Raw genomic sequence first — 26,247 nt, forward strand, 5'->3', positions numbered from 1 at the left:
GTCATCGTGATGATAAACATGAATGTATTTTCCGTCCTTAAAATCTTGCCCTCGAAACAACAGAGACCCGCGCACTTCTTGAGGGTGCACTTTCAAAGTGTATCGTGGAGCTAGGGCATCTTGCAATTTTTGCATCTCAGGAATGCCACAGGGTGTGTCTTTGGACATGCCAGCTTTTCGTAACAGGAGTTCTGCTTCACTTCGTTGTTTGGCTCGGTCCGATTGTCGAATGTTCTCCCAGTCTCTTTTCCATTCTACCGTGTCGTTCTTGTTGGCATAGGTTCGTCCCACCACGATGGCACGGGCTAAACACATCTGGTCATGAGGATTGTGAATTTGGACAAGGCTACGCTTAATGCTGCGAAGGTCGTTCACCAATAACATCTTTTTGCGTCCGGTCCCTTGAGGAGGAGAGACGTGGGTCATGTCCAATGTGGCTTTTCCATCGGTGATGTCAAACTGGTCATTAGATTGTTGCACGTGTTGAATCTTGTCCATGACTTTGGAAGCGGTCAATTCTGCAGGGGTGCTAAACTCGATCCAAACAGGGGATTTCAAACCGTCGTGTTGTATGGAAAGTCTCAAGCGATCGTCTTCTTTGGGTTGACATTGTCGCTTGAGTGCAGTGAGCAGAGAATCCCACACTCCGGTGATGAACCCTTCTGCTTTCTCTAACGGTACTTCGGACTTGAAATCTTTAAACTTCACCGTGTATTTGTAAGCCGTGGTTCTAAATTTTCTAGAGGAGCGCTTTTCCGTCTCTCGAATGGAATAGTACTTTTCAGGGTTGACAAAGGGTGGTGGACTTGGTTTAGAGGGTTCGGATTCTGGTTCACTCATGTCCTCTTCAAAATCACTGGCATGAATTTGTGCCAATATTTCAGCCCTGGTACGAGGCGATAGATCACGTTTCTGCCTCTTACTTTCTTCTTCTTTCTTCTCGAATGAATGGGATCGTTTCATCTTGAAAGCAAAAAGTCAAATGACTCAAGTTCAAACACCATGAACTACTTTATAGTCATAGCAGACCAGCGTATATAAAAGGGTGTGTGTCTTGTCCTTTCACTATTCATTTCACTCTCAAGCCGAGCACAACGATGGAAGAGACTAACCAGATGGAACGTTTCGTCAGAGCTTTGCGAGGGGTCATTAGAAAATTCTCTTCAGACCAGCCTACGGACTACTCTCCTTCCTTTCGAGATAAAAGTCAAGATACTTGCTATATCTGTCAGAAGAAAGGGCATTGGTCTTCAGAGTGTCCAGACCGTCAAAAAACAGGAGCTAAAAAAGACAAAAGTAAAGATACCTGTTATTATTGTAAAGAAAAAGGACATTGGTCTCCAGATTGCCCAAAAAAGAAACAAGAGGAGTCAGAAGAAAAGAAGGATTCTTCAGAAGAAGAGAGGGATTCTTCTGAGGAAGAAAGAAGACAGGTGAAGAAAAAGAAACAGGAGAAAAAAAGAAGGGAAGAAAGCGAGGAGGAAGAAGAGGAAAAGAGTGTGACGGTGAAGAAATTCAAAAAACAGAGAGACTAAACAAGGAGAAAAGAAGAAATCAATGAACTTTTTATTAAAGTGTTGTGTTGTGAATTGTGAATTGGATTGTAAAAAATGGAGAAAAGAATAAATGAATGATATAAGGTAAGAGTCTTTGAGTTTTGATTTTAAAATAAGAAGCTACACTCACGCACTCATACACAGACACGTACTATAAGGGTAAAATGGGTGGGGTTTATTTTTGAGTTATTGGCAAATTGAAATTGTATTTCTTTTCGAGAAATGTGGGTGGCCCTGAAAAGGGCCTTTTTTCTTTATGGTGCAGGGGTGAGTTTAAGCAATCAATTTTAACTGCCTTAAGCCTTTGCCACGGCCAAGGCCTACTTCTGGACTACGTAATGATGATAATGATTGGGTTGAAATCACTAAGGGTGGTACGGTAGGCTTAGTCACAGGGTTGACGTGTTTAGCTCGGGAAGGTCGTATTCTCTTCGGTCGTGATAAAGAAGTCTGATACATTTGTTTCAGACTTCTTAACTCCGCTAAAATGTCCAACAGTACCGTGACCGTTTGATTTTCACCCTCTTGTTTCTTTGCTGCTACTTCTTCTTGCTGTTGTTTTTGTCTTACCTCTTCTTCTTGTTGCTGTTGCTGTAAGAGAAAAGCCTGTTCCGCTTCCTTTTGTCGTTGTATAAATTTCTCCAATTCTTCTTTCTGTCTCTGTCTAAAATTCTCCACTTGCGGTAATGAAGAAGGTAACGAAGGTTCCGGAACAAATTCTTGCGAGGAGAGAAAATCGACAAAATCCCAATTCACCTCTTCTGAAAGTAAGTCCGGGTTCCCTTGGGCGGTCTCCCCTGCTGGTGCACCCCATTGGATCGTTTTCTGAGTTTCCGTCATGTTGAATCACTGTCGCATAGATTGACTGCACACAAGCGCTAGCGAATCTATATAGACTACGTGACGTCACAGACTGCTCTCTTCGGATTGGATGCGGGCTGACTGAATTCTGTAACGCGTGTTCGGATTGGTGAATGAACTCAATCCGTTTCAATCCTTTCTGTCCCTATAAATAAGCGCAGTTCACTGCATTGATTCACCTATTGTAGGAGCCTCAACATGTGGACCGACGTTGAATCTTCAACCCTTGTGTCAACAATGATGTTCAGGACGGACATGCTCATGTATGTCCGATCCAAGTGGACCGTTGTCCACAGGACCAGTAGCAGCCTGTGGATAAGAAGAGTCTATATAGAGAGACAAGGTTGCCTCAAGAGGACTCTGATGTATGGCCCTGCTGTAAGACGAAGTTTGAGGACAAGAAGATGTCGCAAATGCCCTTTATGTTAAGGGTATATTAACATAAACCAAAGGCCCTTTTCAGGGCCAGCCATATTTCTCGAAAAGAGATAGTCTTTGAATTGCCTACCCCTTTTTTTATTTTATTTTTTTTTTTTAAAAAAAATAGAGACCCTCCCTGTTTCAATTTTACATAGACCCTATACAGTCCCAAGGGTTTATGTCCATGTTAAATTTACATAGACCCTATATTGTCCCAGGGTTTTTGGCCATGTTAATTCCCATAGACCCTATATGTTCCCACGATTTTTCTCCATGTTAAATTTACATAGACCCTATATTGTCCCAGGGTTTTTGGCCATGTTAATTCCCATAGACCCTATATGTTCCCACGATTTTTCTCCATGTTAAATTTACATAGACCCTATATGTTCCCAAGGGGGTCTGTAATGATAAATCCCATAGACCCTATAAGATCCCCATATACTACTCACGAAAGACAATTCGATATTCTCTGCCAATGTAACAAATAATAATAATAAACACCAAAAGCATCTTAAATTAAGGGTTTTTTTTCTTCTAATATCAAACATTCATTGGCAACTTAAAGTACATAAAAGTAAGGGTAAAACATAATTTGGCAAGCAGATTATTTATTCTTTCATCTCCAATGATCTTGACCTTCGATTTTTTTTACTTCATAATTTATAGCATCGGCCCATGCTTATATCTAAACATTATTACCTGTTTGTGTATTACGTAAGCATTGCATAATTCAGTAAAATCCAAATTTGCTAAGTTTGGCCTCACTGCCCCTTATCTTATACGTTTGGAATCTAATAATAGCTGATTTTTCCTGGACGGACGGACATCCGAATCAGAAAGTATTGCAAGAACAGCCCGAAGAAAATTTTAAAATCAAGTGGGCATCATCTTATCTACAGATGGGCAGATTGATACACAGACTATTAAAAACGCCTAACCATTGCTGTACAAAGATACCCTGGAACCCTGATGATCAATTAGATAATAACCCAGAAAGGTCATTTAAGATATCTAGGCAAGGTCAAGATCACGCAAATTTAGGATATGCCAATGAAAAAATAAAATGTTTTTGTTTCAGCTAACAACATACGTATATTTTGGATCTGAAAACAAACGAAATATTTCCTTCATGATCTTACGTGCATGTTCTTGCAGTTTCTAATATAAATTCCTATTTTTCTGCCAAACTGCATACTTTGCACTCGGGAATCTCATTTTACTTTTCTCTTGTCTATTTGTTTTTGCTCTGAATAAATGAAGCAGCGGTACATCCATTTGGCAGAAAATATCTCCCTGCAGGTCTATCTATTTTAGTAAAGAACACACCTGAAGTAAATGTTCCTAGAAAAACAGGCAAGCGAATCTGCAAACAATTAAACCAGCAAAGATCTCGATTCGACTGCGTGGGGTGGGTGGGTGAAGGAAATGCAAACAATTCATATGTGTTTGCCAAATTTGTACTCAAAGAAAGTGGGGTATTTCATCTGCATATCAGCAACATGGAGGTGGGAGGGTGAGTGGCCGAGTGGTCTAATGCGCTCGCTTTATGCATCACTGCCATCTCACCTCTGTCCGCGTGGGTTGAGTCTCGGGTTCGGCCAATGTGGGTATGTGAGAAAGCTTGAGAGCAGATTTCCTTGGGTTTGTGGTTCTTCCCGGGGTTTTCCCCGAGTACTTCCAAATACTCGGGCCAAATATACTGGCCGCCATGTCCAGCCTATCATGCGCTGAAAATGACATTCAACCTAAAACATAATCATCAACAAGATCAAGAGAATGGCGTTCCATACGTCAGTGTGCAGGCGAGAAGGGCGTGATATCTTTTGCCAAATATTTTTTGTTACTTATGGAAGACTTCAGCATTTTCAATTGTCTAAACATCCTTTATTCCAACCGCTACAGATCCAACATTTATTTTCGTTTCTCAAGTACTCATAAATTGTGTGTCCTATAAATTCTTAAAGGTGACTGGATTTGTTTGAAATACTAGTGACGACTCAAATAATAAAATCGCACCGCCAAAGCCAGTATTGACAGGGTAGTATTTCATTTCAGCCGATTTTTTCCACCATTAAAAATGGCGGCTTAACAAATGCCATGCACTGTGTGAACTCGTCTGCTCTAAACGCTAGCTCAACTTGAACATTACCATCAGTACATAAAATAATTACGTTAACACTGTATAAATGCATTTTCAAAGACCCATTACGATATAGAGGGAAATACACTATATACATGTCGAAATAATAGGATTGCACATCCTAGCCGCTGTTATGCGTCAGACATACCTCCAACAATCGCTTTTTGTTAACAAAGTCACGCTAATGTTTCATTTTTATTACATTTAGTCCCTTCACTGCGACCGCTCCGGTGGCCTAGTGGTTACAGCATCCGCCTCGGATGCAGGAGGTCGTGGGTTTGATCCCCGGCCGAGTCATACACAAGACTTACAAAAATGGTTACTAACAGCTGCCTCGCTTGGCGCTCAGCATTAAGAGGTTAGTGTTAGGACTGGTCGGCCTGGTGTGAGGATAATGTAACTGGGTGGGACATCATGCTACATGTCTTCGGCATGATGCCCCAGTACTAGACATCACTATAAACTGTCACATTGCAGACATCGTAGAGAAATGACGGAAAAATTGTTAAAGCTACGTTAAAAATTCAAATCACATCACATCACACATCACTCTTTAGAGCGCGAATTTCTATTCCATTTAGTCTCGTTAGTGCGCGAATTTCTATTACATTTAGTCTCGATAGTGCGCGAATTTCTTTTACGGTCTCAAACAGTGTGGTTGTGGAAACTCTCCATACTAACGTGGCGGCTACGTTTCAATATATAGAGTTAACCGAAGACGATATTCCGGGGTCGAAAATTCCTTACAAACCAATAGAATGTTCCTCTGTTATACAAATGAAATGGTGGTTATAATATCCTTTCTCGACAAGTGGAAATGGAATTAAATTTATCTTTTTTATTTCAGTACTTCAGGACACACGGTACTAATTATACGGAAGAACTGTGAACCAGTCCAGAAATAGGTGAACAAATAATAGAGTATTTACGGGTTTGGTGGTCCATAATTGGTTAATAATGAAAACTAAAAGTTTAGTAAAAATATCTTTTGAGAGCTTATCCTATCTGCAATTTTAAAAAAACATAGACAAAATTCTATTGATGCAGTTTTAGTATTTTTACAGGCTTGACTCAGGAGTACTCAATAATGAAAGTAGCACCTGATTCATTTGGTGCAGAATCAATAACATGTGTTTCATGCACATGTAGATAAACAAAATGCCGCGGGTCATATGGTGTTCTCCACAAAGAAGCTTGCACCAAGGTTAGATATATGATAGTTGTGCATGGAGACATGTAAGTCTGATCATCAGCGCCCAGAAATTTTAAGTTATTGAATTTTGAATATGATGGTGTTTCCATATGTTTACTATGGGAGTTGAATTAGTACCGTGACTCCCTTATGTCACTATATTATAGCGCAATACACTTCTTATAGTATGACTATCAGTCACTGAGTACAGGGTTTGGTGTTACTAATAAATGGTATTAAAACCATGGACTTTGAGATTAAATCAATGGATAGAACAGTTCTAAAGATGGACAGGAACGCCAATGTTGTTTTTTTTTCTTCAAATTTTCTCTTGGTAATTGTAAAATGAAAATGCATACTGTCCATAATGAACTAATAATAAATTATTTCTGGAATATAAATGACAGGATACTCTTTCAAGCAATTTCACCTTCGTATCTACTTGCCTCTATATGACGTTTACGGCTAAAATATCTCAATTTAGAAATTCCAGAGGAATGTTAAAAGGCAACCCTCTGCATAGATAGCTCTCAACATTCTGTAATGATGTGTATTCCCTTAAATAAATTTATTTTGTCGACAGATTTACTTTTTCATACAAACGTGTAAATATACAATTTTTTAACTCTGAAGAAAAACAACTTAATGTATGACAAGTTTTAAATCGCGCATATTTATATTCATCAATTAAATTTAAAGCAATTTTCGACATTTCCTCCACCACGTCGATATCAATTTAATTATGACTATGTTTCTTACAATTTGTCTGATGATTTTTGTTTCTCTTCTAAATAATTATTATTGAGATTGCCGTTAACAATCTTATTCATTTAGTTTTAGATTTCATCAATTGGTTTTATAATTAAAAGAAATACACGATGTACGGACGAAAGAACAGAGGCTGGGGCATATTAGACGGTAAGTAAAAGAATAGACGCAAGAATAGAATGAAAGAAAGAATGAACAAACAAACGATAATAAATTATTGTAAGAAAAGACAAGGCGAATCGGATACATGCTAAATAGATTAATTTATACAGGAATCAAAATCAACAAGAGATAATAAAGGACCATAACATTTCGCAAAGCGGACATTATAATTTTACCGTGAACGGAAATGCAATATGCAAATCACTTCCATATGCGGTGGTTACTGTTAAGTGGTGGTTACATTTAATGTTTGAATTAGACCGAAGAATAAATCAATTATCTTGTTAGCCGATAAATCACTAATGTCTCCAAATTAAAGAAACTAAAGACAACAGTACAGTCTTCATTTCTTTTTCATACTATGCATGGTTAATATTTTATCTTTGAGTGCTATTTTGTACAAACTGAGCAGAGAGGAACATAGCTGTGCGTAAAGCGTCATATTATGCACAGGTCCCCGGATGAAGAGTCATCTAATGCGCTCGCCTTTATCGATCACAGCCATCTCACTTGTCTGAATGGGTTCAAGTCTCGTGCACGACCAATGTGGGTATGTGAGAAAACGTGTCAGTCTTCCCGCAGGTTGGTGGTATATATTGGTGTTTTGTTTATATATTTTTTTACAGGTTCTTCCTCCACTAGCTATACTGGCCGCCGTATGTTGAAATTTATAAATTCAATATTAAATCATTACCCATTTGAGATTCTGGGGTTATCGCATAGTTTTATTTTCATGGAAATAGTTTAGAGAGAAAGAAGAAGGAATAATGTCGTTCATTCTGACACAAAAGTAGCACCTTTTCATTTGTTGTGCGTAAAAATAGTCCAAGACACTAGCTAATAATGTGCAGTTCTACAACCAGTAACATTTTTTTAAAAATAGCCTTTTCACGCTATATAATTCAAAGACCAACTGTCCTTCCAAATCAAAAGAACATCTGACATAGACCATCACTGTTCAACACTGTATCTCCCTTGAAAACTCCGTTACGGTTTGATGTCACATCGTTTACACTTATGTTCGTTTCGACGAGCTATACAATAGGTATAAACATCGATTAGAATGTTTACAATGTTTTAACTTAAAGTGTGTGAATACCAGCAATGAGCATTTCAGTTGTTGGATATTAATGTGAAAGGAATGAATGCAGGAATTCCAGATTTAAGGTATTTGTGACGGGATAGTTGCTTGATTTGGAACAGTACTGTAGACATATATAGATTTTATTCAGGGTAGGAACTGCATCACGTAAGAAACAGTGGCTCCTTGGAGCTATTTTACCGCATAAAAAAATGGTGTTGCGTTTGACCAACTTTTTGTCAGTCGGGAGAGCGGCAACTGTCCACATTCTTCTCTAAGCAGAGGTGAGTAAATTTACTCACATAATTTTACATGTAAATCGCAATTGTCATTGGCTGTAAAGCATTTTACAGGAACCCCTCTCCCGCCGTCTGCCAGTTGACCAATACTCATACTTTTATTTGTAACGAGCCCCTGTGTGCTAAATTGGTCATATTCCGACAAACTTTACCTTTTTTCCCAATGCCCCTTGGGCCACCGATTCTAATAATGTCCGCCAAAATGTTGAACGTAATAGCAAAATGAAAACAGTTCCAGAAGGTGAGGTAAGGAAAATTCTCACACGGTCTTAGCCAGTCGATGAAGATAATACTGCGCACTAATATAATGGATTTCTTTGGACCAATCAGAAAAACGTAAGTTATATGTTAGCATGTTGTCATATTAAAATTTTGAACTGCATGCACAATATGAAAAGTGTACCAACTAAATAATAAATAGCCTGTTGTGTGCTGGAAAATGGAGTTAAATCAGCAGCAGCAACAACAACAACAACATTGTGCGCACTGTGTTCTGTCTGTCGGAAAGCAATATGACCATGCAAGCCAGGTCTTGTGGGAAAGTCACATCAAATTTTATTTTTAGCAACAAAGCGAATTCGCAGCCTGCCCTTAACCTGGGTACAGTCGTCAATATGTTTGTTTTGCCACTGTATCCTTATCTGTCCATCACTGATAATTATCGTTAATTAATGGCAATCTACTGAGATTCTGGCGATATCGACGCCTGGGGATATGCGAGGTATTTTCCATGATGATTATTTATATTAATAACCAGTTCACACCAAAACTTTATTTATCTAAAAAGAGGCAAAGATGCTTCTGCACGCGCCATTTGATGTTATCGGATTACACATGTCAATTAAATGGACACAGTTTTGTACTTTCGTTGTTTTTTATTTATACGTACGAATACAAGACAGTATTCGGTAGACGGCGTGTTTTTTGTGAGCGATCAAAAGACGTGTACGTGTTTTCAGCAAAAATAGTAAACATTCCGGTGTTCAGGGGCTACCTTGTGTAGTTGAAAAAATAAAAGGAACTTGGTCAAAGTTATCGAGCGTGAAATTAGCCTGTTTAATCAGAGGAGCAAAGCAGAGGGCGCTTCACTTAATTTTCGCATATCCCCAGGCCGTCAATCTAAAACTTGAAGAAAATTGACCGGACAGTAACCCAGGCTACTTGCCCTATGCGTTTTAAATTCTATTATCTGACAGTGAGGAACATATTAATGTTTCAGCTGACTCAATTTTTCAAGCAGAATATGACTATATAATATGCGAACTCTTACAATATAGGTCGCGTGTGCTCTGTTTGCATGCTCAGTATTTTTGTCCAAAAGTGTTAAAGTTAAAACGGGTATAAGAAAAACGTAGAACACTGTACATGTACAATGAAATGTAAATATATAATGTCATATGAGAAGGAATAATGTTACACTTCCCTCAATTGAAAATATTCAGAATGTTCATTTAATATCTAAACAAAGGTTCATTACATATTTAAACAAAGCTGTTTGGTTGGTCATGATATAATGAATGATAAATTGTAAGCATGGTAAATTGTAAGCATGATATGATAAATTGTAAACATGGTAAATTGTAAGCATGATATGATAAATTGTAAGCATGATATGATAAATTGTAAGCATGGTAAATTGTAAGCATGATATGATAAATTGTAAGCATGGTAAATTGTAAGCATGATATGATAAATTGTAAGCATGATAAATTGTAAGCATGGTAAATTGTAAGCATGATATGATAAATTGTAAGCACAATAAATAGTAAGCATAAATGGCACATTTTCAGTCTGAAGTGGTGACAATTAATTCATTAAATGTACAGCCTGCACAGCTCAAGTTCTCAGTTTTCCTGTATTGTTTACAGTCACAGTAATGCATAGTGGTGAAAACTGATCATTACCGAAACTCCTTTTTTACGACCAAGTAGCAACCAAAATATACGGATAAGGGTTGAAAACTATGAAGTGCTGATAAGAGAAAATCTCTGTCATAGATCTGTCAGAAAATCTATACAGTTGGCTAAAATATCAGAATGTGGACTTTTTATATTTTGTTGAGTGGTCTTTCAATAAATCAGATTGTGAACTATCAGAAGAAAAAAATGTGGAATAACTGATTGAGTGGCAGGCAGACAAACAGACAAATTTTACCTGGGGTAATCCGCCAAACCTCGGTGTTCCATCATTCATGTACATTGGGTAATAACCCAGTTGACTCTCGTACAAAATCAAAACTTGGTCCCCTCGGAAAGATCCGTTCCGGTTTACAACGATGTCAAAAGACGATAAGTCTAGACTGACCCCAAACTTTTCCTGACAAATAAAAGTGGGAGAGTTCCAGATGACCACTAACGGATTATCTGGAAGGACATATTCAGAAACTCTGAATCCTGTGCCATACATATGGATCCCTTCAACGTTTAGTAGAAGAATCATCGGTAGAAACAACTTCTTCACTGCAGAGCGCCCCATGTTGTAATGAAGACTTGTGTGTTTAGTGCGCTGGATTGTACGTGCATGAAAGGCAGGTATGTTTTGTGTAATCAAGCAAAAGAAGCAAAAAATATAGCAGATACGGCCATAATTATCTATAGCTCTACTTAGCAAACACAAAAACTTCATACCACAACTTAAACATCTCTGCCGTTTGGTTCCGCTCCCTGATTTCACAAATTGAATGCACACATATTAAGACGGCCAACGGAAAGAGAGGCGTTTACATCAGTAATATGACACAGTTTCACTTAAACACCAGAAGGCTTAATAGTAGAATACTCTGTGAGAGTTTTGGAACACCCAATACGTTTTTACGTGTGTGTGTGTGTGTGTGTGTGTGTGTGTGATTTGGATTTTTAACGTAGCTTTAACAATTTTTCAGTCATATCGCTGCGATGTCTGCAGTGTGGCAGTTTATAGCAATGTCTCTCTCTAGCACACGCGACCTATATTGTAAGAGTTCGCATATTATATAGTCATATTCTGCCGCAGACATGTAGTATGATGTCCCACCCAGTCACATTATCCTGACACCAGGCCGACCAGTCCTAACACTAACCTCTTAATGCTGAGCGCCAAGCGAGGAAGCTATTAGTACCATTTTTGTAAGTCTTTGGTATGACTCGGCCGGGGATCGAACCCACGACCTCTCGCATCCGAGGCGGTCGCTCTAACCACCAGGCCACCGTTTTTATTTGATATTTCAACGTACACACAAAAGCCATAACATCCGATGTACCAGCAACTTTCATCTTCTATAGTACACAAAATTTTCTAAACGTCTACTCTCACAATTCTACTACATATATGAATAAAAACTTAATTAGTGCTGAAATAAATTATCAATATTTACTATAAATTCAATATTTATTTAAAATTTGTTTCGTAAAAAATACTTCTAAACACACACGCACACACACAGTCATACACACATAGAAAATAACGAGATAAAAATACTTTTAAACATGCCTCGCTGCTTTCTCAAATTATTTTCTAGCCTTCTTTATCATCTGGGCCTGGTTCTTGTCTGAATGTTCCTTTTAATGAAAATATATTTTATTTATATCACATGAAAATACACATACTTGCATTTCTAATGGGGTTAAAATTGCTACAGGAAACTATGTATTGACGGTGTGAATGAACTCTTCACATCCCTGGCCATTGTATCCGCTGCAAAATATAGTCCTGTGACTATTGCAGCTATTCACACTCCTCTTTGCAAATTGATAATTCGCTTCTCTTTGTAGTTTGTCTTCTATTTTCATTTAGAGAGATTAAATAAATATAAAACAAATTATGATTTAAACGTGAACAATAGTTTAAATGAAGGAAGAAGTGCAATACCGACACAGCATCATTTGCTTTTCAACACTGAAAGCGTATCAATTTAGTCACAGCATTGTTTGGGGCTGCTGTATTCTCTCTCTCTCTCTCTCTCTCTCTCTCTCTCTCTCTCTCTCTCTCTTTGTTTGTTTGTCTGACCGGTGATTGAAACAGGTGAAAATCAGCTACGACAATCCTTTCACGGAGCTTGCGACGATGGTCAACTAATAATTAAGCAGTAGAGATTCATCACTGATGTAAAGAGTTTAGCTCTGGATTACTGTATCCGTAAGAGAAAATATGAACGAGTTATTTCTAAATAATACTGCAAGACGTTAGGAGTATACTGCAAGACGTGAGTATACTGCAAGACGTTAGGAGTACAATGCAAGACGTTAGGAGTATACTGTAAGACGTTAGGAGTATACTGCAAGACGTTTGGAGTATAATTCATGACGTTAGGAGTATAATGCAAGACGTTAGGAGTATACTGCAAGACGTTTGGTGTATAATGCAAGACGTTTGGAGTATATTGCAAGACGTTAGGAGTATATTGCAAGACGTTAGGAGTATATTGCAAGACGTTTGGAGTATATTGCAAGACGTTAGGAGTAAACAGCAAGACGTTAGGAGTATACTGCAAGACGTTAGGAGTATATTGTAAGACGTTTGGAGTATACTGCAAAACGTTAGGAGTATACTGCAAGACGTTAAGAGTATACTGTAACTCAAATAAATATTTTCCAATACCAATGTAGCAACCTTTTTATTATATACTCATTTTGCTTTCATATCTAAGGCTAAATAATAAAAAGAGCACACCACAGAAGCAAACTAATTGCATTTATGCTGGATTCCAAAGTAACAGTAAGTTCAATATTACACAGAACAGTATTAATGCCCACATAGCACCACCCAGCGATCGTTGAACTTGGTAGCGTATGTCGTGCGCCCGGTCATTCGTTTAAAAAATAAATCTCTTTGAAGTATCGAATTTTGAATTGCAGTGAACTTTAAAGTTGAATGCATTGAGCATTAAAATGTTAACGCATTTAAGCCAGAAAACTCTTTGTGAAGGGTCATTTCGACCATTCTTCGTCCATCCCCACCCCCACCCCCATCATGTCAGTGTAAACTTCAAAGGGGCAGCATTCAAACTCATTGAAATGGACCGGGGTATCTTAGCACCGTCCTTAGAAAGTAAACATTTGAGCTACCAACCCTAACCGCTTCGTAGGAACCAATGTCCACGTATCATTTTTTCAAAGGGAAATTGTTACGCACTGTCATTCACAGATTCCGAGCTGTCTAAACCTGATGAAAGGAATTATTTCTTTGGGAAAAATTAGGGACCGCTGCCTGCGATTGGGCAGAATAACTTAGGGCGTACACTTTAGAGCAATTAAATTTTAAAGTGGCGACCTTAGGCGAAATTCTTTAGTCTGAAAATCCCCTGAAAGAGGAAATATTTTCGACTCCGTGGAAAGTCTAAAGAGAATAGTGATTTCCTCGTTAAACAAGAAAAGGACCAGGTGGCCGTCTTGTAAAAAGAATGACAGGTTTTAGTGCCAGGACGCACAAGTTCTGAAAAAGAACAGCAATAAGATACGCAATTTTAGTTTCACGTAATATTCTATCTTTTGACTGTCTGTTTTATGCAAATGTGTTTGCCATGACTAGGTTTCCATATTATGTATCGTTTATTCAATTCATGGAAATGTGTTGATGCTAGAGTTGTTATGCAATTTTTTTGGTTCAATTTCATGAAACGTGTTGATGCTAGAGTTATTATGCAATTTATTTTATTCAAGTTCATGGAAAGTGTTGATGCTAGAATTGTTATGCAATTTATCTTTAAATTTTACAGTTATTAGTTCATTGGTAGAATTGATTGCATGCGATCTAAATGTTCATATGTGTAGGATTTCATAGGGTTATATGAAATAACTTCCTTCGTTTGTTAGGACAATACAGATCATCGTGCGTTAACGATACTTACCTAATTATATCTGATTGTGTAATGTTTGAATAATCTTGTAGGTTAAGGATTGCTATGAGTTGTAATTTGTGAATTTCATGCAGTAGTAATCGAACATATAGTAGCACATGTAAAATAATACGGTAATATTAGATAGACGCTCACGTGGTAATTTAAAACCTGCCGCTGGAAGCGAGGTCAATGTCCTACCGTACTAAGTCAGAATTTACACAGTGTATGGAGCCAGCGTGATCTGAGTAACGTAAGTGAATTGTATGGACCTCTAGAATATGGCGGCCGCGTTGTGATGAATGTCACGTGACAATTCCTCGGATGTCCGACTGCAAGGATATGTTTATGCCCTGTTACTTGCATGCTCTTTGTTGGAGTGACCCCAACTATTTATATGAACTAGTGAATTATAAATCTAAACAGTGTTTTAAAGATGTAAAGTGGGGAAAATTGCATTTCGATAGCGGAAATTATACTTCGTCGTCTTGGATTATTGTCTCTGATGCTCATTTCTTTCAACGATTCGTCTCTGAGGGAGAAGGGATATTCCTTGGTCTTAATATGCCTTACCATGCTATCTTTATAGACCCTTGAGAACACGGCTCGTAGCCTGCATCATTTGATGTGTTACTAGTTACGAACATTTCTCCTAAATATCTGTTTAAATGATCATATGGTACTTGCAATACTGCGCGTCTCACTTTTGCTGTGGGCATTGCGGACATCATGTTGGTTTGTTTGCTTCTTTGAATGTTTCATTTGTGACTCAGTGACTCATCCACATTGTCACCGTTATAATTATTTGTTCAGCTACAGACAAACCTAATAAATAAAACTCCGGATACTGCTACAAGAGCGTGCATTGTTTATTTACTATCAACAGAATCATTTATTTACAACCGAAAGTTGCTCCTAAAAAACGATACTATTTTAGACACACGTGTCGTGCAGGATGAAGCAGTTCAGTAAGGAATAATTTGGCACGATTCTGACAATACAAAGTGAATGGAGAAAAAAGGAGCATTTAATACAAGCAAATGCAACCGTTGAAAACGTGTTTACATATGCGTATTCATGCGCTATGGGCAGATAACAATTTGAGGTAACAAAAGTATTGGTACATCAAGTTGCTTTATGCCAGGACTTTAAAAGTCGTCATACATAATGTGTCTTATAATATAGAATATATGTATCTAGTATGTACGCTATATCATTGATATATCTCGAGATGAATACATTTTTCAAGCCTCGTTTCCTTTTCAAAAGAAATGTTTAAACCTGTGGTATATCAATGATACAGCGTTTGTGTACACTCTTTGTGGGATTTTTATACAGTGTTACATGATTACAATGATAAAAAGCTGCAATATCCTCTTTAGATGACTAAGCCGAACGGTAAAGTCCTTGTCATTAGCTGTTAGTTATTTTATGCCACATTTTGTGTTTTCTTTTTCATTTTAAATCAATAATAATTCCATAACGATCATTTTTAAATGTTAAAATGTATGAAGGTTTTCCGTCTCTCATTTATTCTGAGCCTGTGTCCGTTGCTCAGCTTTCGGTGTCAGATTTGTCTAAATTGATCCAACAAACCAAAAGAACTGTGTAATATAGACAAAATATTAGACAAGATTTCCTAAGAAGAATAAACGTTATAAAAAGGAACAGCCGACAATTATAGTACTTAATCAATCGTGACCCCATATATGTCTCTAATCCATCAAATTACGAAATTATACAATTACAAGACTACAAACGTCGAGCTCTAAATAAATATATCCTTTAATGTATAATATCAAAAAACTGGGGACACGATCTTTAACAAAATGAAATGACCCACTGACTCGAAAATTTCACCAAAGCGTGTAGCATTGCAATCTTTTCTTTTAAACAATAAAGCCTTTATAGAGTAGCTACAGGTGCAAAATTGTCATATTAGTACGTACACATATAGCAACTCTGATTGAAAATATCCTCTTCATCTGACACTTTTGCAGCAAATTTATAGTCAAGATATACGAAAGTTGCAACAAAGTGTAAAATATTCTTATGTTACGTGTTTGGGCTCTAATAAACAGTAACAAAAGAAAAAGTGAAAACAACAAACTTTGAAAAATTTAACAAATAGTTTATTTCCCCGGAATAAACACTGTAAAAATGAAAAAATAAGAACTTACGGTTTTAAGAATCAAATCCAAAAATAATCAAAATATAATCCACGAATTACATTTTGGAAGTCCTAATAATTAAATGTTCTAATGAATTCAAGTTCGAGTCCCGACGAAGAATCCGAAATGGAAGGCGATGGCGTATACGGTAGTCAGTATAGAGCTGATGTGTACAGTCCTTTGTGAACCACAGAAAATAATAATCCGGTGCTTGAATTCCGAATAAACTTTAAATGAAAATCTTTGTCCGTGAATTCTGTATGAGCACTCAAATATTATCAGGAAAAAGAATCATTCTTTAAAATCCAAATAATCTGAATAAAAATTAAAAAGGACTCCAAACTTCCACAACAGACAGTGTAAAGAAAAAAAAACCATCTGCCGAATTTCTCTATAAACAACGGTTATACAGTAACTTGAAACGCAAAACAGATTCCCGGATGAGCGTCAACTCTCCAGAATTTTCGAGAAGTATTTACGTCTAAAAGTATGTAGTCCCAATATGACCTTGACAAAAAACAATTATTTTACTCTAAGAATAAAATTAAAATAAAAAGTTGTTTACTTGTCTCAGTGATTTCTGAATTAAGGTCGGGAACTAAGTCAAAAATAGAAACAGTGCTTCTATTATTAGGTATTTATAAAAAGGTCAGGTCAAAGTCAATTTTCTGGAAAATATCAAATTTCTAATAAACAAAATTACATTACATTGACATGTAATGAGATTAAAACTAAAAAATTTTAAAACTTACAAACAAACAATTAAATTAAATCAAAATATAAATTAAATCAAATATACATAACAATATCTCCATTTAATACAAACTTGGGTTTTACAGGAAATGTCAAAATCTCGAGGTTTAAATGGCATACAAAACATTTTTAACATGATACAATATAACACTTTCAATAGCAATGACGTCACCAATAGTTGACAATTCGTGCAATGGTCCCGGTCTACGGCTAGGATGTGCTTATGAGAGAGGGGCCGCTATAAGGTGAAGTTGTCTGCTTATGCAATCTGCACATTGCAGAGAATGTTGGTATATCTCTTGTGTGGTAACACTGGTCAACAGTGAAATCATTACTGACTTGAAAAGGCCCTAATCTGTAGTATTTTGGTGTGCCGAACACGAATATAACCGTGAAAAATTTGTATTGGCTCTCGTTTTGAAGATATTCATATACCTCATTTTCTATGTTTCACTGTGTAAATTTCTCCAGTAGGACTGCAGCAACATCCGGAATAATGATGTAACATTGCATAATACCATCATGCTCACATCATCCACAGTTGATTGCATCATTTTCTGATGCAATGCAATACTAATGCCATGCGGCTGCTGAAGTAAGTTGACGTCAGCAGTGTACTATACATGTGTAGGCCTATTATACTAATGCCAGGCGGCTGCTGAAGCTGACGTAAGCAGTGTACTATATAAAGCCCAATCAGATAGGTTCAGCATTTAAAATATTTTAGACGTTGTGCGAGACAGTTCAAGCTACTGTTACATAAAACTTATTATTTTATCCATTTACGTACAATAAAGAACAGTAATGCCTCGAAAGTGTGTTAATACCGCGGACAATTTTTGCTATATTTGTGGGGAAGTGACATTTGCCAACCAGAAGAAAAGTATCAATTCTCAAGTGAAGAAGGCATATCATCTTTACTTCGGATGCAAGGTTGGTGACCAAGACAAGCCTTGGGCTCCGCATATATGCTGTGCTACATGTACAACACAGCTTTCACAGTGGTTGAATTGCAAAAGGTCATCAATGCCGTTTGCAGTCCCAATGGTGTGGAGAGAGCCAAGCAACCACCTAAATGACTGTTACTTCTGCTTGGTTCCTCCTCTTTCCGGCGGAATAACGAAGCGAAAGAAGTCGAGAATAGTCTACCCAAACATTCCGTCTGCATTGAGACCAGTTCCACATGGTGAGGGACTTCCTATTCCAGAACCTCCAGCAGAATATTCTCTTGATTCATCTGACGAAGACAAAGGTGAGTCGACCTGTTCTTCTCCTGGTCCATCAGCATGCAGTGATCCAGATTTTCACTGTGGTGCATCATCAACCCCACACAGAATAACACAGGAAGAACTAAATGACCTGATTCGTGATTTGGACTTATCAAAGAACAAGGCAGAATTGCTAGGATCAAGACTCCAACAATGGAATCTTCTAGAAGAAGATGTCACAATTACTGCATATCGAAAGCGCCACCAGCAATTGGAGCCTTTCTTCAGAAAGGAAAGTAATCTGATATTCTGTTCCGATATTGAGGGCCTCATGAATGCTTTAAAAACCACTCATGACCCACAAGAATGGAGACTATTTGTGGACTCTTCGAAACTGAGTCTCAAGGCTGTGCTTTTGCACAATGGAAACATTCTTCCATCTATTCCAGTAGCGTATGCTGTCCACATGAAAGAGACATACGATAACTTAAGGCAGCTACTGAATTCCATTGAGTATAACAAGTACAGCTGGCACCTCTGTGGTGATTTGAAGGTAGTTGCCCTTTTAATGGGACTGCAGCAAGGATATACAAAATACATGTGTTTCTTATGCGAGTGGGATAGCCGAGCAAGGGAAATGCACTACATGAGGAAGGAATGGACTCACAGGCAGAATGTAGCCATTGGAGAGAAGAATATCCAACACCCAGCTCTGGTTGAGGCTCAGAAAATCTTGCTACCACCCCTTCACATCAAACTAGGTTTGATGAAGAACTTCGTGAAAGCCATTGACCTGACTTTGCCAGCATTCCGATACCTGCATGAAAAATTCCCTCGACTCAGCGAAGCAAAGATTAAAGAGGGAGTTTTTGTGGGTCCTCAGATTCGAGAGCTTTTCAAAGATGACCGGTTCAACAACTTGCTGGAAGGTGACGCGAAACAAGCATGGAATGCTTTTCGCCTAGTTTCTACAAACTTCCTCGGAAATGTTAGGGCAGAAAACTATAAGGAACTAGTAGAAGACAAGTTGATGAAGTATAAGAAACTTGGCTGCAATATGTCTCTAAAGATTCACTTCCTTCATTCCCATTTGGATTTCTTTCCTAGCAACTGTGGTATTGTTAGTGATGAACACGGCGAACGTTTTCATCAAGATATCGCAACAATGGAACAAAGATACCAGGGAAAATGGTCCACTACAATGCTGGCTGACTACTGCTGGACACTCCTCAGAGATGCTCCCGAACAGCTGTACAAGAGACAGGCGAAGAAATCTAAGATGTAGTCAATGACTTGATTTTTTATAGGTAGGCTATTACAGTTGACCTTTTACTATTGGAATGCATTTCGTTATGTAAACATTAATTTCTTGCAGATTACAAAAAAAACTAGAGCCAATTTTGCAATTTGACTGTCATATTCGTGTTCAGCACATAAAAATTGATAAGAATTGACTAATTTTATTTCAGTAACATGACTTTTGTAAAAATTTGTTGTCCAGTGTAATTAAAGAAACGATGAATTATCTAAACCAGACAGCTATCAAATTGGCTGCTCACATGTGGTCGAAAACTTGGTTCTAAAGCACACTAACTTGAGCAATTATTGAAATTGAGACAATTAATTTTAACATTTTCACACAGTATACAACAACAGCTTCTAAAAGTATATTAAAAGTACTTTAAAATAAAAAGTTATTGGCTGTTCTTTGTCCAATTTACATTTGAAGTCCAGAAAGTGAAAATGACAAAGTGGAGCTAGCAGTTTTTTTAAAGATGCACATCTGAAGTAAGGCCAAGCTGTATTCTCTATGACCCAAAATACACCCGTCATGCACAAAAAACATAAAGGGAAGTAAAAGCTACCTTGATAATACCTAAGATGTACCAGATCTTTTTGGGAAACACAGGATCAGCAGCGATGAATTCATGTCCAGTTATGTTTGCTTTAAACCCCATGCAAAGTTCGAAACTACGTCAATGATGTAACAATTCACATTAGATTTACATAATCTCCGATTCAGATCATCAAAATAAACGTCTAAAAGGAACAAGAGTCTTCCTTGTCAAACCACATTTGTCATTTGAAAGAATTCTGACTGGGCATTATCCGATACTGCAGAGAGTAGCTGAGAGCTCCACCAGTGATATGAGCGATTAACAATATATGTAAGGATGCACTTATTTAAAAATTGAATACATAACATTCTTGTGTTTGACACTGTCAAATGCCTTTTGAATATCTATAAAACAGTGAATATACGGGGCTTCCTTGGGCTCTATATTATTTCAGATTCTCTGAAAGCAAATAAACACACATCAGTAGAAAGATGTTATCGGATACAAAGAGATTATCTGGGAATAATTAACCAGCCTGAGATAGTTTCAATAGAACATGTTCGAAAGTCTTTGAAATTAAGTGAGCAAGAATAACAGGCCTGTAATTAATTACCAGATTTTCTTTTCACAAATGGCCCCTTCGTATGCCAATATTTTTTGGGAAAACTGGAGGGTCAATTTTTAGCATCGGTGGAACTTGCACCACACCAGTGGGTTCGCTTCATAGATGATATAGAAATGAAGTGGCAGCATGGAAGAGAAATTCTGGATGATTTCATATCAAAGGCAAACAACTTCCATTATTCTTCAAAATTTACGCCAGAAGTCTCCAGTTCAAACCATGTTTTCCTGGACACAACAACCTCCATATAGACATCTAGAAACCAACCAACAAACACCGGTATCTCATCCCAACCAGCTGTCATCCAAAAACACTGCATTAGGAACATCTCATATAGCCAGGCACTAAAGATACCAGTATTTGCTCCGACGATAAAACATTCCAAAACATGTCCGAAGAGATAATATGATTTACCGCGGCTACGACAAAGAAAGACCTCAATTCGGAGGCAACCCAAAGGGCTATTAAATAAACCGCAATGACCTACTAAAATACTGAGAGAATTAAAAGGGTGATAGGATACCATTTATCCTGACCTGCCATCCAGACAACCACAACGTAGGTAAATTCAACGGGAAACACTGGCCCATCGTGGAATCGTGTGACGCATTAAAGTTAATCTTCCCGAACAAATGTGCAGTAGCCTACCGAAGACCAAAAATCCGTAAGAACATCCTAGTCAGGGCGAAGCTAACGCCAATCACTAACCAAGACCACCCTAGTAAATCTGGCCCCTGTGGCGATAAAAGGTGCAAAACCTTTCAACATGTGATAGAGCACAGTGACTAGAGAAAAACTGAACATACATGGTCCAAACAAAACGTGCAAAACAGAATGTGATTTATCTCATCACATGTAAGATCTGTTGCCTTCAGTACGTCGGAGAAACTGAAAAGCTACACGAAAGGATCAACCTTCATAGATATGATTGGCTGACAAAGAAGCTGTACAGAAGCCCAGTCGCAAAATACTCCTCCTCCCATTTCCACACTTTCAGTGATATATCACTTATTGCAATAGCTCACAAACCCAACTGGAGTTCCGAAACCAGGAAAGAAAAGGAATCTTACTGGATACGCCGCGGGTTTAAACTATAAAGACTAGAAAAAGACAGCCTTGCACACATAAAGTTGTTTTTGCAGCCGACACATTTTCTTTTAAATAATTCTCTAAATTTGCTTATTAGTCACACAATAGCCTATAATTACTACTATAACAATGAAATATCCGGGATATAATTTGCGCTTATCGTTTTCTAGGTCAATATAAAATATTTTCCAGCATCCGCAACAAATTCAAATAAACAAGTTAAAACGTAATAAATTTTAAGGTTTCATTACTGTAGAAATAGTTATGTAACGTTTATCAAACACAACAGTGGTTCTGTTTTATTTGCTTATTTTCTCTTTGTTTGGTATTTGCCACTGAAACCTTCAAAAGCTCTCATGCTAGTTATATACTACTTTTGCACAGTTCGTTGTCAGTTTATTGCATTTACACACACACACACACACACACACACACACACACACACACACACACACACATATATATATATATATATATATATATATATATATATATATATATATATATATATATATATATATATATATATATATATATATATATATATATATATATATATATAATAAAAAAACTCTATAGACCTGCTCGGTAACGGTTATGTCCCTTGGTTAATTAATTCCCCAATTTACCCATGATGCAACAATCTTCCGGTGAGCAAATGTGGAGTGATTACATTTATTCTTCCTCGTTATTCTATGTCTTTGTTTCTCAGTGCTAATATTTTCACTGTGTCAACATCCTGATAAATTTTCTGTTAATCTAAAATGCTTTCAAAGAAACATTCACGGTGAAATTCTTGTTATATTTTATCGAGCATTTCTTGGCTGGCTTTTATGTAAACAAGGCACAGTGAAATGGATCAGGATCAATGCCTCATTACTCACTGTGCACTGTCGCCGAGGTAAAAACAGACTTTAATGAACAAATTCTAACGAATAAACAATAACCTTTAAATCAATGCTAATAATATCTAAATCTAGCTCTCCTATCACCATCAAAATGAGAGTGGAAAAAAATATTCGAAAATTAGTATGTGGCTACATTCGTGGAAGCTGATCCGGAAGTAATGATTTGAACTGAGTCTATCTATATTGTAATGGCTTTTAGATGTGAATTAACCTTGCGACTTTTGACATTTTAGTGTCATTTGCCTCAAGACATTCTTACGGGATCGATGTGCCCATCCCTAAGAGAGTAATGCTGAGCTACTTAAGAAAGCGAAAGGCGTGGCAGATTTAGGTGTAGGGACGTTGGGAGAAATACGTGTACAAGACCGTGAAAATGACTCGGTTCGAACCATTTAAAAATGAATGATACCGTTTGGGGAAAAATTACCTGATCCGAACCAAATTCGCGATAGTTGGACATGTAATATTTATGATATACCATATCTTAGTGAAAATGAGATGTATAATTATGTAGTGCTTAACAAGAGGCATATATTTGATTCGGAAAGTATGGAGGACAAAAGACAGCTGAAGGCTGTCGTCTCTTATGAAGACCGTCATGTTCATACTGTTAAATTCCATCCCATGCAGAATACTGTATACACGTATTTCTTATGTGTAAAATTGTTCCTTCCCTTCCGACCTAAACGGAAAACAAGAACCTGTCTATGTATTTGTTTATCAGAAGAAACTGGGAAAGTTTACTCAGCTGGCTGTACATGTAGTGAAGGGTAAAAGTATTTACTTTTTCCTTGTTCTAAATACTAATTTTAAAAATAAAACGGACTTTGAATTCGTCGTAGGAATCCTTAGTAATAGTGTACTTCAGTGGCCGATATGTAGGTGTGTCTGCTATGCACTGTACCAACGATGTTGTAGCATCATTTTGCGGCGATGTGTGCATGGTTGAGATGGTATTAGGGTTGATGCGTGCATCCAAGACGATGCATCCAGGAATAGTACTTCCGCTTTGTTCTCTCTCTCTCTCTCTCTCTCTCTCTCTCTCTCTCTCTCTCTCAGGCTTGACCAATTTAAGGGGAAAATTTTAAAGTTATAAACAATCAACTTGAATAACTGTCATTTAAATGAGCAGGTGCATGAAGACTAAGCAAGATGCAACAAGCGTTACATTGTTTTATGTACATTGGATCTTGGGTACAATACATGTTGCAAAGGGGTGGGGGTGCCATATCAGTCTTCCAGTTAACCTGGTGCCATGACTGACAGTCATATTACAGGTATCGATATTGTTAATAGCGAAAACAAATCATCATAAGCATTCCTGATATGCATACTATGAAAGGACTTATTTATTTTCTTTCATTTAATTATTTTCCTCTCATCTTTCACCACAGGTAGTTCTGAAAATATTAATCTGCCAGAGCTTATATCTTGGGGTATTTTCAGTCCTTCTTTGCTAATACCCGTCTAAAGATAATGACAATTATTTGACATCAGCTGCTTATCGTATTTAATGTATGCATAAAAATGGAATATAGGCTACATTTGCTTGTAAGTAAGATAACTACTGTAGTTGGGGTATGTGTTTCCCGCAAAGAAAAAAGACAAATTTAACAAAATTACAAACTAATCAGGTAAGGTATCCAATCAGTTGGATACTTTAGACGAGGATACGTCGTGCAGTTCTGTTGAATGTTACGGCTGTCACCAATGCTAAACTAAGATCAGCTTGCGGGCGATCTTTGTGACGTTCAATTTGACGTGTATACAATTTTATACATGTATCTTTTGAAGACTGTATGGTGCGTCGAACACGCCACGTGTATCGAAAGAGTTGTCGCCTCTATGTATGATTAGTTATTTAAGTGGTGATTTAGTAGCATTCTTGGGTATTTGTGATAAATAGTTATTGATGTGGGGTGGGTGGGTGTGGGGGGTGTCATTTGAACACTGAGTAAATTAGTTTTTTCTAGTTGAACATTGTAGTCGTTTGCATAGACAGGGATGATGGGATGCTTTAGAAAGCAGGATACAAGGACGGGGTGACTGGTGCTCTACACAAAGGGGAAATGGTAGACCAAAGTCTTAAATGTTTTTCATTTTGTCTTGAACCCATTACAAGGATACCGGGAAATTTGTTAGCAATTACCAACTGTGATAGAATAAATAGATAGATGTACAATATGTGCAGAAAGACATGTCAGCAGAGAATATGACATTATTCCACGCTGTTCATTTTGGGGATCATCATAGTATTTGTTTCTGAAAGGTTTGTAATCTTTATTTCTTAAACACATGTACAATTATGTCACTGTCTTCCTCATAGAATGCTGATTATGGCCAATACAGGCCCTCATACCAATATGGCCAATATAAAACAACATTCTATTAAATTTAACATATTTCAGAGACGTGATTGAGATATTCAGTGAGTTTTAAATAAAAGTGACAATGACGGTATTAAAAATAGTTAATAGATGCCATTCATCATTTGACAAGTTTGGATGAAATAAAAGTGTAATCCAACCTATTTTTTTATACAAATAACATGCATTAAATACACCACATGCTGACTTTGTTTATTTGCAGCATCATAAAAGATAATAAACCCTGATATTTCGATTATTATAACAGTACGACAAAAACATTTTGAAAGTGATATATATATATATATATATATATATATATATATATATATATATATATATATATATATATATATATATATATATATATATGTCTTCATCATACAACCCTTATGGCCAGTACAGACCTTGTTACCCTTCCTTATGGCCAGTACAGGCCTTCCTACCCTTATGGCCAGTACAGGCCTTCCTACCCTTATGACCAGTACAAGTCTTCCTACCCTTGTGGCCAGTACAGGTCTCGCTACCCTTATGGCCAGTACAGGCCTTCCTACCCTTTTGACCAGTACAAGTCTTCCTACCCTTATGGCCAGTACAGGCCTTCCTACCCTTATGGCCAGTACAGGCCTTCCTACCCTTATGGCCAGTACAGGCCTTCCTACCCTTATGACCAGTACAAGTCTTCCTACCCTTATGGCCAGTACAGGTCTCGCTACCCTTATGGCCAGTACAGGCCTCCCTGTTTCATTTTAGGAACTACTGTCAAGGTTGCGTAGGACTGGCAAAAATCCATTTCATTTGCAAATGGTAGGTGTAGAGAAACAGTTTATGTTCACATTCTTGCGTTTTATTTAAAATCCACTTCTTGCCACTAAATGGATTATTCATAAGTATCAATGACATCCATTTTTCACTACACCCACACTCCATGTTTGCTGTACACTGCGTCAATGTTTGCGGACAAAAATGTATTGAATTTTGTTTTAAAATAAGTTCTT

The 26,247-nt window shown here is 37.3% G+C and overlaps 1 protein-coding gene across 1 annotated transcript in view; it reads right to left on the reverse strand.

Moving 5' to 3' along the window:
* Nucleotides 1-11,103, reverse strand: part of LOC149781128 (hyaluronidase-like) — a 31,825-nt gene extending 20,722 nt beyond the window's left edge. The window contains exon 1 of the mRNA XM_089935236.1: nt 10,637-11,103. Within this exon, the coding sequence (XP_089791362.1) occupies nt 10,637-10,957 (321 nt within the window). The 5' untranslated portion in view covers nt 10,958-11,103. The remainder of the gene's footprint in view (nt 1-10,636) is intronic.
* Nucleotides 11,104-26,247: the final 15,144 nt, after the last annotated feature.

The sequence above is a fragment of the Sinohyriopsis cumingii genome, chromosome 15, assembly GCF_028554795.1.
Source record: "Sinohyriopsis cumingii isolate HCF-2022 chromosome 15, ASM2855479v2, whole genome shotgun sequence".
Taxonomy (NCBI): domain Eukaryota; kingdom Metazoa; phylum Mollusca; class Bivalvia; order Unionida; family Unionidae; genus Sinohyriopsis; species Sinohyriopsis cumingii.